The sequence below is a fragment of the Diadema antillarum genome, unplaced genomic scaffold (assembly GCF_040938485.1).
Source record: "Diadema antillarum isolate AM-2024a unplaced genomic scaffold, OU_Dant_1.0 scf00000109, whole genome shotgun sequence".
Lineage (NCBI taxonomy): Eukaryota > Metazoa > Echinodermata > Echinoidea > Diadematoida > Diadematidae > Diadema > Diadema antillarum.
In genome coordinates this window covers 377,753-394,823 of record NW_027270998.1, presented here as the reverse complement: position 1 = coordinate 394,823, position 17,071 = coordinate 377,753, and the positions used below count along the sequence as shown (strand labels likewise).

At 38.4% G+C, this 17,071-nt stretch overlaps 1 protein-coding gene across 1 annotated transcript in view; it reads left to right on the top strand.

The window, feature by feature from the left end:
* The window catches only part of LOC139719324 (DDB1- and CUL4-associated factor 1-like), a 34,111-nt gene extending 23,004 nt beyond the window's left edge, over positions 1-11,107 (top strand). The window contains exons 24-33 of the mRNA XM_071630739.1: positions 627-683; positions 1,278-1,360; positions 2,888-2,972; positions 3,937-4,170; positions 4,845-4,938; positions 5,691-5,795; positions 6,272-6,345; positions 7,792-7,896; positions 9,402-9,654; positions 10,951-11,107. Of these exons, the coding sequence (XP_071486840.1) occupies positions 627-683; positions 1,278-1,360; positions 2,888-2,972; positions 3,937-4,170; positions 4,845-4,938; positions 5,691-5,795; positions 6,272-6,345; positions 7,792-7,896; positions 9,402-9,654; positions 10,951-11,021 (1,161 nt within the window). The 3' untranslated portion in view covers positions 11,022-11,107. The remainder of the gene's footprint in view (positions 1-626; positions 684-1,277; positions 1,361-2,887; positions 2,973-3,936; positions 4,171-4,844; positions 4,939-5,690; positions 5,796-6,271; positions 6,346-7,791; positions 7,897-9,401; positions 9,655-10,950) is intronic.
* The last annotated feature ends 5,964 nt before the right edge of the window (positions 11,108-17,071 follow it).

The window sequence follows — 17,071 nt, the reverse complement described above, 5'->3', positions numbered from 1 at the left end:
GATCTTTAAAAAGAACTAGGAGTGCCTCGTATATGTCTTCTTACTTATATATAGTAATATATATATCTCCTTACTTATAATAGTAAGGAGATTGTGGAATTGTGGAATAGTAATTGAAAACTTAATTACGTCAGCATTTTTGTTTTTCGTTTTTGTTTAGGTGGAAGAGTTACTGACAGTAACTGACAGAACTTTGCTTGAACAATGTGTGCATTACAATTTGTGATTCAAATCATGAGGAACTGTGCTTGGAGATGCAATGTGGAAATTCTTTTACAGATTTAGCAGGTGCAATTAATGTCAATTATCTTTTATTTGAATGTACAATGTGTATTACTGTTTTTAAATTGCAGGTTATAATCTGGTTATTCATACCATTTATAGAATGTGGTTTTGCCAACATCTGAGGAGATTAACTGGTTGTGAAAAACATTTAACATTAATATACAACGGTTTCTGACCATGGATAAGAGTGATCATGACCTGGCTCTTATGTTTCCAAGTATTCCGTCACACGCATTGATCACGGAAAAGGGAAACATTCTTGTTGCAACACATTCATTCATGCCATGTTAGAAATTGTAATCATTTTCAATGGTTACGTCTTGTGTTTGTTGTTTGAATAGGAAGAATTCTCGTATACTTGCCACGATTCACCAATCCGGCTCGTGGAACCATCACGGGTAAGCTAGTCTATCCTCTACAGTTCTTGTGTGGAGGTCTAAGAATATATAAACACTCGTTAGGTAGCTAAATGCTTAACCTTATTAAAAGGAGACTTGGTCTATTACCTCCAAGTGTGTGTTAAAGGGATGCCATAGTGTTATCTTCTTTTCAGAAAATCTCAGTGGAAAGGCAAGTGTTTTTTTTTTTTTTGTCTAGACTGAACAAAAGATTTAACAATGTTTTCAGTGAATGGTTGTTACACATAATCTTCGTTCCACAATTACTTTGAAAATGTAATAGAGCATTTATTTTCTTTATTGCTTTGATCCTTGTGGCCTTCTCCCCCCCCCCCCCCCCCAGAAAAAAAGAAAAGAAAATAGAAAAACTTGACATAGTATATGTGATAAGTGGTATCAGTTTTTTAATACAAGTTAAAGTAGGAAAATAATGTCATCTTTGACTTTTGTAATGTCAGAGACTGTGATCACTTCGCACATTATCATTCATTGAAAAGAAAACAAAAATCCCTGTTGGCTGTCAGTTCTGAAGCCAAAAATAACGAGGGAAGAAAACTAAGGTTGATTGTGTTTTTATGCATACTTCCATGGCAGGATGGTAACCTTGTGCTGACCTCGAGTACGTGGAGTCACCCCATGTCAGCTCTGTGGGGCAGGGAGCCCACCTTTGACAAGAAGTGAGTTTGTGTGCACCCTTGCGTCAAGAGAGTGAATGATATTTCAATGATGTACCATTGGTGATTGGGGTAGAGTAGATTATATTCCACATACTAAGAATCTTGCTATAGGATTGGTCAAGAGCTGATCACGTGATAAAGCGTAGTTTTGCCCATTACATCACCTGAGAAGAAAAGTTCATTACACTCTATGTTGATAGTCCCTTTTGTTTCGCTGATCTCTTCAGTCCCATACAGTCCTAACGCGAGATGAGTACGCGCGAAATAAAAGTGCGTTGCAATTGCACTGTGGAATATCATTTAACTAGGTCACTTGATAGTCCACAGTGCAATGCACTTTCACTTCGGTGCCGCGCGGTGCGCGCAGCAAATTCATTGTTTTGTCATAAGTACGCGCACACGTCTAAAGTAAACTATGTAGCCTAAACCCTAAGGATACCTAAGGACAGCTAAAACGGTTTCAGATGTGGAATAAAATGGGAATTTCTAGGACCCTAGATGTGGAATATAAAGCAAATAATCAACTTTTAGTTTCAGGCAATGAGACAAACTATCACTTCCTCAGCGATCTGAATGTGTACGCTATCTTTCCTCAGCTGCGCTTCGGAAAGATAGCTACATCCAGATCGCCTCGAAAGTGATAGTTTGTCCCATCACCTTCACCAACGTTGATTATTTTGCTTACTATATGGCCCATGCGCCAAAAATAATGACAACAAAGGATAAGTGTAATGGTGTCATGGCCTATCAGAAAGAGTTAATGATGGCCATGCTATTTGACAACCATCAGTTTTAAAGGAAGGAGTTGCTACAGTAAAGAGTGAATTTACTTTTATTTACAGTCCACTTCTGTAATTCAGAGTGATTGCTGGCAGCACTACTGTACAATTAGTCACTCTCTCTGACACAGTTGAAAATGTCATATGTAACAGTGACTGCACAAGTATCAAATTGTTGTTCCTTTATACTGAAGGTAGAAAAAAAAAGAAGGAAGTCTGAGATATCACCTTCCTGCTGCACAATGGAATATGCTAATTTCACTCACTTCTCAGTTTTAGATGTGAGTTGGTTGTTTGTTTTTTTTCAGTTCAGTGATTTTCATGTCGATGTCATGCATCGTTGTCCTCAAGTTATAAAGTCAAATCTGTTATGCATTTCATTTCACTGACATCTTTCTGCAGGTAAAACAGACATTTCCATCAGTGTAGATGCTTGCAGTGAAAGACTTTGTGTCACATATATCGGCATTTTGACTTGAGAACCCCCCCCCCAAAAAAAAAACCACCACCAACAACAACAACAACAATTTGAAAATAAAAACAGTGATAATATATCATAAGCTCTTCTCCAATGCTGGCACACTTGATATAAGTCCTTCTTTTTTCTTTTTTTTAAATGTAGTCGCATATTTCTGTGTTTGAGATCTAACTTGTTTTATTTTGGGTGAGTGTTATACATGTAGCTTGAAAGCAATCATTTTTTTTTTTCCAAGGAGGACTTCATATTATGATCTTATGTGTTTCCCAGATTCTCCTTTGATGAAGATGTTCATGTGGAGTTCAGCAAAGCATCTCAGGAACGCATCATCGGAACGAAGGATGATACAGCTCACGTAAGACCTACTCTGTGGTCAATCGTAAAGCAGTCTCCCCCTCGATCTTTGCTCACACTCACTTTTCACTTTTCGTGTCTGTCTGCTTTCACAAAAATATAGTGACTTCCACATACGGAAGGTGTCCCAGTCATGATCAAAAGGTTTGTTTTAACAAATCTCGTTTTTTGTTGCATTTGATAGTCATTTTATTTGGTCACATTAATTCAGATTAATTTGACAGACATGGGAGAAAATGATAACAAATAAAAGCCTGGGCATCAGTTGTGTATTTCCACCCTAGCTTGTCAGTATTTGGCGTATTTGAAAGACATTGCAGCCCCTGAATTTGATCTGAAAGGATGTGTCGAAGCCAAATGATCGTTTTGCATGCTGCCTTGCTCAGCTGTCAAGAGGCAAAGTGGTGAAGTAGAAGAGCATGTTTTGTGCTGGGGCTACAAACTATGCACCTTGAGTGAAAGCCACAAGCCATGCCTCAAAAAAGAAAAATCCAATTTCACCATTAGCAGTTGGCGGAGTGAAAGCATAGGGAAGTGGTGAGCAAAATTTTTTGTTTTGTTGTCGGTTAGAGGGATGAGATACTGACCCCTAGGCCCGAATTCACGAAGGTGGTACAAATGAAACCATGGTTTAAACCATGGACAAAAACCATGGAGCGCCTAGTGTCGCATGGAATATTTCGTTACGAAATCAGTCTTTTCGTCGATGAAATGATTATTGTGTAACGAAATGACCAATTTCGTAACACAATATTCTGTGCGACACTTGGCGATCCATGGTTTTTGTCCATGGTTTAAACCATGGTTTCATTTGTACCACCTTCGTGAATTCGGGCCCTAGAGTTTACTTCATCATACCCCACAAACTTGTAGATAGACGGTAAGGTAGACTGTGCCATGACAAAGTAGATACTGAAGCCACAAGAAGTCAGAGTAACATACCAAATGGCTGTTCTGTCCACCAGATTTATGATACCTCCACTGGCCAGCTGGTGCTGACCCTCCACGACGGTCAACTGAGCAACAACTACACCAACAACTGTGCCACCTTTGACCCCACGGACGACCTGGTGCTCAACGACGGCGTGCTGTGGGATGTGCGCTCCGCCAAGCCCGTCTACAAGTTTGACCAGTTCCAGAACAAGATCAGCGGCCTTTTCCACCCGTCGGGCCTGGAGGTCATCATCAACTCCGAGATTGTATCCTTTCCCAGACCAGAGCCATGAGATTGTACAGTAACTGGTGTACCAAGAGACAGACCTGTAGAATCCATGCTTGACCATTCAGCTGCCACATTCAAGTGCACTGTTTGAGTTATAGCTGCCTATAGTACCAAAATTCTGGCATTTGATCATGGAAACCTGCTGTTTGTCATGGTTGCGTTAATTCATACTCATTTTACAACTTTGATTTAAGTTTTAATAATATTAATAAGTCCACTGCTAACTACATGCAACAGTGGGTAAGGTTTGCCACACCATTAATAACACTGCATTGCTAGTCACAATAATGTAGAAGAAAGGCCAAATGGAACCATCCCCATTCGATCTGTATTTCATGTCATTTCATAAATTATTGCAGATTCATGGTTAATGTTGAATGGTGGCATTAGAGCTGTAGTCAATTATATGTTTTTAGACTTGGACTATAGATTTAGCCTTGTGGACTAGATATTTATGCCATGTTGGTCTTTATGAGTTGTGCTTCATGAGCAGAAACTGTGAATGATTGCAGAGGTTATATGCAACTGAACAAACTTTGATGAGTGTTTGCATGGAAATGGATGTGAAAAGTAAAGGAAGGTGCCTACAAGGTGTCTTTATGTCGTGGTAGAGGTTTAAGATGCGTTTTTCCTTAATCCTGGTTCTCTCAGTGGGACATCCGCACATTCCATCTCCTCCACACCGTCCCTGCCTTGGACCAGTGTAGGATTGTCTTCAACAGTGCAGGCACAGTCATCTATGGAGGTGAGGTCTAGTGGTGCTTCTCTGTATCATCCATACAATTGCATGCATAACTCATCTACAAAGTTCGTTTGCTCCTGGCTTTCAATTCATAGTTTGGTTTGAATTCAAGGGAAAGCAGAAACCACTGGTGTAATGCATTGTATTGGGGTGATGGTACTTTTGTTTGGGTTCAGAGGGTTTTGATAAAAGAGCCAGGGTCTAACACCCATTTTATACTGTCTTTTACTTTTGTCTGTGATTGAGACAACTTTCCATTGTGCTGTTCTCCCACAGTTGCTTGGAAAAGAAAAAGAAATAAGAAAGAGGTTCCAAAATCAATATTATTTGAGCCTGAATGATTTTGTTAGCCAATTCATGGTATAAGATTCTCAAACTTGAAAATAGAGTACCCATGCTGTGATCTCATACTGCTTTGCGAAATTAAAAACAACACTCATTTTTTTTTTAAATGATGATACCACCTTTCCTGTGTAGATTCTTGCAGCATTCATGACTACTGTCTTGGTAATAATTCTTGTCTTGAATGAATGAGAGCTTTTTTTGTGATTTTTCAGTTTTAAAAACTGCTACTATAGTATTATATGTAACCATCAAAACATGAAATATATTTGACCTCATTATTAACGTAATGGCACACTACCAAGTGTTTGTGAGAACTCTAAGGTGTGGCCATAACCTGTTGGAAGTTTAATAAAAAGTGTGCTTGTGCATCAAATTTTAGTTGCCATGTGTTTTTTTTCCCCATTATCCAGCCATCTTCCAGTCTGACAGTGATGATGAGTTGGTAGAGGAGAGGATGAAGAGTCCGTTTGGGTCCTCCATCAGGACCTTTGATGCCACCGACTACAAACCTATAGGTGAGTTGAAGTTGACTTTTAAAGACCCCTTCATCAGATGGCAAACATGAAGTTGACTTTTAAAGACCCCTTTATCAGATGGCAAACTCCAGGCATGATTAAAGAAGAAATTTATTTGACTCATTACTGCCAGTCTTTGAGATTCAAGATTTGATACTTTTTGTGCTTGGGCACTTAGCTTGGCTTGCCAAGCCTTTTCTTCAGCTTTCAGTAATATATATAAACTTAGACCACCTGAGTTTCAAGCTGTAGATAGATAGAGAGGGAGGAAAATATTGAGTATTTGCAACCATAAATGTCAAAACTCATCAATGTGCTCTAAGAAAAATGTGTGAGAAAGAAATTGTTTAATTTAGAGCCCCTATCATGTGGTGTATGCCATGTTGATTATTCATTCTAATTATGTGGTTGCATTTTTAAGTCGATTTTAGCTGTAAAATTGATATTTTGTTTTTTATTTGCTACTAATTTTACAGCGACCATTGATGTGAAGAGAAATATATTTGACCTGGCTACAGATCCTCTGGACACATACCTGGCCCTTGTTGAGGTGAGCTAGCATGTCTAGTCATGAATCTTAAGCAAAATGATGTATTCTGCACTCTGTTTTCAGTGTCTGTGATATAATGGTATATATAGTGTAAAAGTCATGCTGCATTTTTCAGTTTAATTCAAATCCATTCATTTATACTTTCTTACCATCAAACAGAAATACAGTTGTCAATTCATATTATCAAAAAAAAAAATTAAAGAAGTACAAGTCATAAAATATAATACAAAATATATACCGTAAACACCCGCCTTCGCAGCCACCTGCTATATTAACAACCACTAAAAAAAAAGATCCCTCCAAGAGAAAAGCCTTGTTAAAACCCTGTCTATACTGGCCACTTGTCAGTTGTTGCTACTTTTTTTGATAGACAGGTTTGACTGTATGTGCAAATAATAATTTGAAAAAAAAAAAAAACCCTGATGCACACTTTGTAATTTGACCATGACCATGCATTTTCAACCATGACTCAGATATAAGTTTATAGTTGGATCCCAGGTTATTGGACTCTCTCATGATCAATATCTTTGGAATTGCAGTCTGATTAACTGAGAACACCGTAGAATGGGGCACAGACGGGAAACATTTGATAACCTTTTTTTTTTCATGTGTATGTCATTTGCTCAATTCCTTTCATATATTGACATGCTACTGATGTTTATTGACACTTCTCAGAATTCTTTGAAGCCAGTTCTGATCTGTCAAATGACTAGACCCTGCTTGATCTTTGCTAGACATTCATGTACAGAGTCAAAGCCTACATTTGGGGACACCTCGGTTAACTACAGTTGAACCTCTCTTATCCGGCCTCCCTTTATCCGGATCTCTCTATTATACGGACACAATCTCGCCGTGATTTTTTTAAAAATAATTACTGGAGGAAAGGGGGATTCCCAACTCCTTGAGAACTCCTGCACAAACACACATGAATTACATATACTTGATACATTTCTTAATAGTTATTGAGGTAAATAATCCCAAGAATTTATGAAAGAAAATGATTTCATTCTTGCAAACACGAACCTCTATTTTGGGGTCTGTTACTGAGTGTAACAATGAAAAGGTTGCAGTATACACATTACTACATGTGGTACTACAATGGGCTACTGTACATGTGTATGTATATTATGTACATATGTATAAAGCATTGAGTCTCCCGTATCTGGCCAAATCCCTTATCCGGATGAGCCCCGGTCCCGACTTGTCCGGATACAAGAGGTTCAACTGTAGTTGAAGATGAATCCCGAGAATACTTGGGCAGGTGTCAATGGGAAATGTGTGGTATAGCAAAATCAGCCCATCCTCAGTGGGTTAGATATTCGTGTGATAACTAACTTTCGAGTCTTCAGGATTTGAAGTTTTGCATAAAAGATATTATCAAGGAAGAAAGGTTACTTTGAAAATATGTAATGATTTATTTCCTGTTGCCACTTCCTTTCTTTACAGCAACAAGGTGCCGGAGACAGCGTGGATGTGGAGAGTATATGTCGGATGTACGAGGTAGGGCGCCCTCGCAAGGCAGATGGAGAAGATGAGGAGGAAGAAGAGCAGGTGCGACCCTTTATAAGTGCTGATAATGCGCATATGGGGGAGTCATTTTGTCTGCCATAATGACAGTACTATTAAAGTTCAAAGGTCACAGGAAACATGTCAGGGGTCATACATGAGTGGATGTGGACTAGTTGTGACTATGACAAGTTTTCCAGCCCTCATATTTCCATCATTTCTGTCATGTTTGATTGACTTTTCATCTAAAGTGCAGGAAGATAAGAATGTTTTCATATCGTAAGCTTTTCTCTCTTCAGAGGGGGTATAGCACGCGTAGTGATAAAAATCATCAATTTTCTGATACAATTCTTTTTTCTTTCAAATTGTGTCCTCATTTCAGTCCTAGAGGAGTTTATATCATACAACGCTCTGTAGATGCCTTAACTTATTGGTTCTCAGTGATAAATGTATGGGAGCGTTCATACAGTATTGATATCCTATCTTGATAACTTTATCAAACCAAACCAAACCAAACCAATGTTCAATGTTGGTGTAGGCAGGCAGAGATGAAGTCAAGCTCTTGTCAGTTGAATCTTACTGCAGAGAAAGTAAGTCTCATGTTTCAAAGTATCATCCTGAAGTCACTTGCCATGTTACTACAGTTGTCAAGAAGAATTTAACATCTGAGTACTGTATACGCTGTTATTTTCACGAATGACGAGACCATTTACATTTTCGCGAGATGTTGTTTTCGCGAATTGACGCCAACGCTTACGTTAATGCACTATTAGCAGGGCGCATGGAGACATTTTCGCATGTTGTTAGATTTGCGATCCAACTGTGATTTGAACATTAAACCCTCACGAAAATAACAGCTTATACAGGGTATATTTCTGTGTGATCATTTTGGGAGACATATTGATTTGCAGGTGTATATCTGTCTGTTTGTGTTGTGGGGGTGTTTGTGTGTTTGTATCATGTGAATGTTCTCTTTCTCTCTTGAAATATTTTTACTGAGATATTTCTTTACAAGATATTCATCGAAAGTACAATTGTTTATTTTCATATTCATGCATATGTCAAGATGGTAGAATCCCCCACTTACAAAATACCCATGTTGCTGTCTTGTTCAGGCAACTGTAGTTGTGATCATGACCGACATTAAAGGTCCTGTTTACCTTTGGGAGCAGTGATTTAAAAGATATTTGAGATATCACATTTAATGCTCATGTGTAGGGCTGTTGTATCATAAAACATCCTTCCATAAATGTTTGCAATAAATCCTAAAATATAAGGAGATATCAGTATTTTTCTCATTAAACTGTAACTGTAGACGGTTTCGTCTGGAAACATTTTTACTGTAACTATTGTTCACATTTTGTGTATTTAACAATATTTGATATTGATGATATGGATTCAAATCTTTACAGTGGTTGTTTCTATCCCTAACTCACATTTTAGAACTATTTTAAAGCAATAACGCTGGGTTTTTGTTTCTTCTACAAATGGTAAATTATGCCTTTAACATATGATTCAGCATTCAGTATCTGGTGTTACTTTGGTTGCAGTCTGACGGAGACGATGACGATGATGATGGATCTGATGATGACGACAGTCTGGACGATTTCGACGATCTCCTGGATGGGGATGGCAACCTTGGCATGGACGACGGCAGCAATGACAACAATGATGACGGTGACAACGACGACAACAACGATGGAGATGGAAACCTCTTGTCAGGCGGCAGCGACAGCGATGCCGAGATTGGGTCTGACAGTTCCATCAACACTCCAGAGAGCCTTATCTTTAATTCAGATTCAGGTGTGCTATAGTTATTGCAATTTTTTGTTTTTTAAAAACTCTGTAGACGTGTTGCCATTCATCTCTCTCCGCAGGGAAGAAAGTAATACAGTCAAACTTGCCTTAGTGGCCACCTGTCTATAGGGGACACTAAAAATCAGCGACACAAATTTTGTTTTCCGCGGTAGATTTTAACCTGTCTATAGCAGCCACAGACCGGATGGATCTGTAGCTGAGCCAATAATACAGAGTTGTTTTCTGCTTTGTAGCCAGGGCCAGTCATTCATTGGCAATGTTCAGTGATCGCCACAGCTGCATTTATCACTCAAACAGTCATAATACCGCACTAGTGTTAAGCTTTCTCCACGACTGTACACCAGCATTGTTGAATGCATGAAACACACGCGTGTGCATTAAAGTACTAATAGATGTATACAATGATGATACATGTACATGTAGGCAATGCACACAAAGGTTGAATAACCTGTCTATAGCGGCCACCTGTCCAAAACGGCCACTCTTTTCGTCTCCCTTGGGTGGCCGCTATAGATAGGTTTGACTGTACTGTAAAAGTGGAAATTTTCACACATTTTGTGCAATAAGAAACTAGCGCAAGAATAAAAGCACAAACATTTTTCGCTTATTATATGTAACACTATTGTGTGTTTTCCTGAATTAAAACCAAGCAAAATTCATATTTTTTGGATGTGCAAAAATTTCCGCTTTTGCAGTAATATTGAAAGTTATTGGAAAGGCCAGTGACTTTATTCTTCTGCATGCATTTGAAATACATACAGCAGTTTGAAATTTTCTTCTTAGCGTAAGAATGTGAACTGATGACAAATTTATGCTGCAGTAATTTGCAAGTGATTGAATTAATTTTGTACAGAAATGAAGGTTTTTAAAGAGGAATACCTGTAATCGAAGCTTATCAAAATTTTCTGTCTATGTACAATGAATATCACACAGTATGGACTGGGTAAAAGTGAGTTGTTAAATTGAAATTTTTGATGGGAATAACAACTTATTCTCACAGTGTCAAATTTTATGTTTTACTGTATATTTAGCCTCTCCATTTTGCCTTTTTTTCATGTTGATTATATAAATTACACAAATTATTAAAAAAAAAACAGTAATTTTTTATTGTGATGTCAGCATGGCTAATTTAAGCTTTTGTGCAGTCAATTTGGTGGCACATGAAAATTACCCTTTTTCAAGGAAGAAAAAACAAAGTAGTAGTGACTGATGATGTCTTTGACTACATCATCCGAAAGTTCAATAAGATATTTGCCTTTCTCCTTTCTCCCACAGGCTCAGATGTGGATGCCTTTCTCGATGACGATGACGACGATGATGACGAGTTTCGCTACTCACTTGGGGACTGGTGATGCAAATTTCGAGAGGAATTAAGAGTCTTTGCGAGGACCACACTGTAGAAAGCTTTGATGAAATTTTTTGGCGATAACGAGACGAAATAGCCACCCTGAGTGCCAGGACCAAAAATGACATCTCTTGAAGTTTTCATGGTGTTAGAACTGATGGCTTTTCTGCTGCTCAGTAGTACATACATGTATGTGCCAGCCACTGTCTAGTTAATCCGGGAATGATTTCCTTCTCATACTTTGTAACTTCAAGGATGAGTGTGTGCCAGCAGAGTTTGTGTCCGCCGCTCTGCTGTTTGTTGAAATGTATCTTGGAGAGCCACCCACATCTCGCAGCTAGATTTGCTGAAGCGCTGTCGTCCATCTCGTCTTCTAATATGCAGCAGAATTGTACAAAGGCTACACGGAGCATACCATATTATACAACAAAGAGCATTAACCCGTTTAGGACGATTTGATCTTGCTGCAGCTCGCATTTCCTGTAGATGCTCGCTCGAGTTTATTCGGGATTCGTCCTCAATGAGTTTAAGCAGGTATCACTCTCAGAGGAACAGGCAGCATAAATGAAAAAAAAGAAGAAGAATTATGTAAAATTATATGTTATTTGTAGTCGGCCTTTGAGATGTTTCACAAAAGACTTCATTCTACATTTCCTGTTTTTAAAGGGTGATATTGCTTTACATATAAAATATGCATTGATACACAGAACCTGGCTTCAACAGAGCCTAGGGAGACATGATTCGTAGGACATTGGCAGCGGTGTGTTTTTAGGGGGTGGATGGGTTGGGGTTTTGTGTACTACCTCCGGTTTTAGTATGGACACAGTGATGAAGCTGAGAAAAATATGACCCAGAAGTGACATTGGTGGGGCTCCCGTGTATGTCTGTACATACATCCTGCTATACTGCTGACACAGACATAGATGTATGATGGAGCTGTTTGAAATTTTTGATGCAGTTTTCACATTCTTGTCACAGTGATGATCTGTGTGCAGGGAAAAAAAAAGATAATCTAGTATGTTTTCTTCTAACTCCAGTGCCTTAACTGTCTATAGCTCAAGGGAATACACTGTATATGACTGTTGTACAGTCAGCATGTTAGCAGCAGTTTTCCAGTGCATCTTGATAGTACCTTTTGTCTTTTTGTGACTTCCTGTATTTTACACAAAATATTGCAGTACGTTGCAATTACCACACACTATTAAATGCAATGCTATTTATGCCTTTGCCCCAAAGTGTTGCGGCAGGTATTGTTCAAACATGAAATCATTTGAAAGTGGCAAAAGCTTGTACAACAGAATTTGCATCCATTGTGTATTCTAGTTGCAGTCAGATGTTTTACCATGACTTCCATGCCAGATGTCTGCTTTTTTTGCATTGCCAAATTTTCAACTCAAACTGGTCTTTATGATTTTGTCAGAGAGATACTGTTTTTATTTTGTTTGTTTGTTTTCTGGAAACATGGCATTTTATCTGCCTGAAAGGATGTGTAGGTTCTGTTTGGGGAAAGATGGTTTTCTTCAGGGTTCCATTATTGCTACAGTTGTACCTTTGTTTGATTTGACAGCTTCTGCTTGCAAGAGCTGCATGCGATGTGACAAGTTGAATGTCAAAATGAAATCTAATTCCATTTTTTCTTGCTTTCTTGTGTGCATCTCAAGTGTGATACATCACATTTACAGCAGCGAATAATGGACTGTGGATGTTAGGCACTCTCGTTGACACCTCTGCTTATTACGTTTCACATGAAAAGAATTTGCAATTGACTGAGAAATCCATTGCACTTGTATGTCCATTATGATGTGATAGAGTGGTGCCAAATATTCCTGTACACCATCCAGTGATGCCCAATATTTCTGTATACCTTGGGCCTCCCAGCCTTAATGTTTTGGTGCTTCAGAGAGTAGGTGTCAGCGGATGAGTTTTCATGGGCAGTGAATGGCATGATTCTCACCGTAGGGAAAAGTGGGCTCGGATGAAACAATAGATACAGTGACATGGCTTTGTAACACCAGTCAGGAATGCCTATAAGATGGCTCATATTGTTTGGTTCCCCGTCTTCTCGTCAATGCTAGTCTTGTCATATTTGGTTCCTCAGTCCATCTGAAGTTAGTCTGAGAGACATGGAGGTGAATGATGTGTTGTGACAAAAAGTTGTCAGGTCTTTCTTTGTACAAAAAACTGTATTAAACTAACTTGTAATGCACCCGATCTCTCCTTGTGATAATATCATTCCTGCATTAAAAAAAACCAAACAGTGTTCTCCGCTGGAGATATCATGACCATCGTGATCTTTGACAAGTAGGCACAGAAATTTGAGTGTGTATTCTTCCTCAGTTATGTGTGTAAAGAATGTTGTTTTTATGCCTCTACCTCGAAGGGTGCTGGATGCATTAAATTGCATTATGGGAGTATCTGTATTTCTGTCTGTCCATCCCACATTCTTTTATCATGATTTTAGCAAACTCCATGGGTTTTTGTGGTACAAGGTCCAGATGTGCTACATGAAGTGTAGAGGTGCTGATTAGACTTGGGGCAAAATCACTGTAGGTCAGTGGTCAGAGGTCACTGAGATTTGGCTTGAAATGGAAATGCTATGTGCGCCAAGGGATCCAGAGGAGGTTGTGTTTTCTTTGGTGTTTGTTTGTTTGTCCGTATGCATAATAACTAAAAAAGTTGTGAACAGATTTGGATAAAACTTATAAGGAAAGTTGAGAATGACACGAGGAACAGATGATTAAGTTTTGGTAGTGGTCAGGCAATTTTTGTGGGTTTTATGAAGAATTTTTTATATTTTGGCATGCGCGCACTAAAGTGCGTGTATTGGTTTCTGCTAGGGCTAGGCACGCCATGCAGCTTGAAGTTGCTGAGGTAACAAAAGGCTTCTATTTTTGGAAATCAGGCAACTTTCAGTACACATACGTATGGGTGGAAATCAGTGATCTCTATGGAAGAACAAGATCAGTGGTGGAAATGAGCTGCTTGGCAGAGGTCTGCGCTCTCAGAATGCTTCTCTAGTTCAGTTGTAATTTCGTCTAGGAATGTCCAGATGGGATATAATATAGTAGAAAGAGTAGAAATAGCAATTTTTTGGCAGGAACATGATAGCAGTGTGGTCTGAAGTGTCATTCTTGAGCCATAACCTCAACTTGGTGTCTGCTGGTTGTATTATGTGGGAAGGTCGAGAAATATAGCAGTAATCAGTTGATTGTCGGAAGTGAAGGGGTTGAAAGGTCATTTAAAGTCAACCAAAGCTGCTTTCTGGCCATGAATTCCCCTAGGTTTAGATCTAGTGAAAAAATGCTATCTTGTGCTACAAATAGAAATAAAGAGAAAATATTTCTTGTGTGGAGAGAAGGTTTAAGGTGAATTCTTGTCAGTGATTACAGTAGGATTAACAAATATCATTAAAATCTATTAATGAGAGGCCGTGTTCCTATGGCTGACATTGTGGTTCTTTAGAAGCAAGGGCATCCCAGTTTACTGTGCTCGACAATCCCAATGCTTCTAGTTGTCCTCAGTAGAGTCTTCTTATTCTTAAACTTACTTGTTGACTCAGGAATGCAATGACTTAAAAACCTTGGCAGTGTTTATTTCATACAATGCTGAATACCTCTTGTTTGTTGACATTCAATGTGCATGATGAACTGTGGCTATGGATATGAAGAAGATACAAATTTGCCAGTAACAGTGAGTCACATGTAATCTCACAAGAGTGAAGTCTGTGGTCCAGTTGAACAATCAATCATGTGATCACAATCTTCCTGTAGCTCGATTTGTTGACCCAGTTGCATTTCCTGTTTTTCTTCAACTAACATATCTCTGTTTAGCATGCACTTAGGATATAAGATAACAAGACCTACATATTCCTGTGGAAATCTCATGTCTCAACAATCACAGATGGTTATGACTGCACAATGTTGACATTGAGAAATCTCTCAATGTCTTGTCAGTAATTTATAGAGGAATATGAATATATCAAACTGCTCTATTTCATAGTGTTTGGTCATAAATATGGAAGAATGACATGAAAGGAATGCAGGATACCATACTTTTGAATGTGGTGACGCTATGAACATTATACGATGCACATTGTATACTTCGCAGATATGACATTGTGGGAATTGGGACTTGTAAAGACAATTTTGTGAGTCGTTGAATTTGCGATTGAAAACTGCATTGTCGGAACAAGAATTTATATCTTTTCATGAGGAAAATTTGTGATTTCCCACTTTGAAGATGATAAATGATGCATTTGTGTTGCAGGAAACAATATTTTTAATGGGCTGTTAATTATGCAAATATATCAGTTGCATTGCAAAATTCTTGCAAAGAAAAAATCTCAAAATTAATGGGATATACATTATGATGGAAAACAGATGAACAAGAAATTGAAGAAAGAATAGCATGCGTTGTGGCTTTTGTATGAAATTGAGATGCCTGAGAGCAGTTGTATGTTATCCGGAGATGATGTTTTAGTACAGCCAGCTTTTCCTAAGTCAAATCTATTTGGACTGAAGAAATAGCTTCTATTCAGAGAAAATTTGACTTTCCAGGGATTAAAGTCAATAGAATATAAAGAGAAGGGACCTTGAAAAGACCTTCAACTTAGGCGATTATTTGGCTTATGTGAGGTCAACTTTAAGCAAAGATGACTGTATCTGGGTATCCAATGCCATGGTTCATTTCAAAGGCTCCCCCTGGCATAGCATCCATTGTTCCTTTGCATCTTTTATTTCAATTCTCTGATTCATACTGTAGTGTCTTTCTATTGACTCGTAATGAAAAGGTTCACTTGTGTCAGTAGTGGGGCAGAGGGATTGTGAGTTGAATGTCAGCATTTGTCGTCACATCAGTCGGGATAAGTTGCAGTAGGCCGACGAGTTTGGGGCATATACATGTACATGTATGTATGTATGTAGGACTTTGACCAAGGGTTAAGCAGAATCACTGTGGAAACTCGTCATGGATAAAATCATGCGTGTTAAATCTCGAGAAGCATCAACACATAATGTGTACACCATATTACATTACGCGATTACAAAGTATGACACTTTCGGAATTGGGACTTGCAAGACCAATCCATGAGTGGTTAAAGATGTGATGAGGAACCACAGGGACAGAATGAGGAGTACAGATAATTCCTTCTTTCTTTTTTTTCAAAAGAAAATTAGTAAATTCCCATGTTTAAGACAAATATACATAGTACTTGTCGCCAGGGACATGTTACAAGTTGTCAAGTTCACGCATATCAATCAACTTGTAAAAGCACTGTGAAATATGCCATTTACATGTATGCAGCTGTAAACAATGTAAAGTTAGTTTAATATTCAGAACAAAAATCCTGCTTTTAGTGCCCTGAGATACATGCAGCTGCAATTTCTAAGCAGCAATTTCAAGAATATGAAAAGATAACAAGTATCTAAAATAATTTTTTTTTTTCCACAAAATATCGAGGACCTGGAAAGTTGGTATGTAAACTTGCACCATTCATCATGGTTGTGGAGCACTATTGTAGCCATTTTCATGGCACCCTTTATGTCTGACCGGTGTACAGTTGTTGTCAAGTCCCTCGGTGAATTTGATGTGGCATGTTGCTATCTTTCACTTGATGTCTGTCATTTTCATGATGTGATTTAAAGACTCCAGAATTTGTTAGTCTGTTTGCTTCAAGATTTGGAAAGGAAGTTCGAATGTACTATCTTGTGTTGCATTGAAATGTACATGAAGAGAAATTAAAGATATAAATTATACATTTTACAGTGTACATTTGTAGTTTTTTTTCCCCAAGTGTTCAGATGCAAGAGTCAGCACATAACATGAAAAATCACACAGAACAGACGATCTTGTTATAGCGAGATTCCCCTGTACAAAATATTCAGGCCAACTGATTTTTAAGTGTCAGATTTGAAGTGAAAGTAACTTTGCATTTGCACTTCCATAAGCTCTGGTGCACACACACACATACACACACACATACACACACACTGCAATGGGAGTTACTTGTCAAAAAAATACACTGATAAAGTGTGTCACAATAAAAAAACGAGTCCTGGA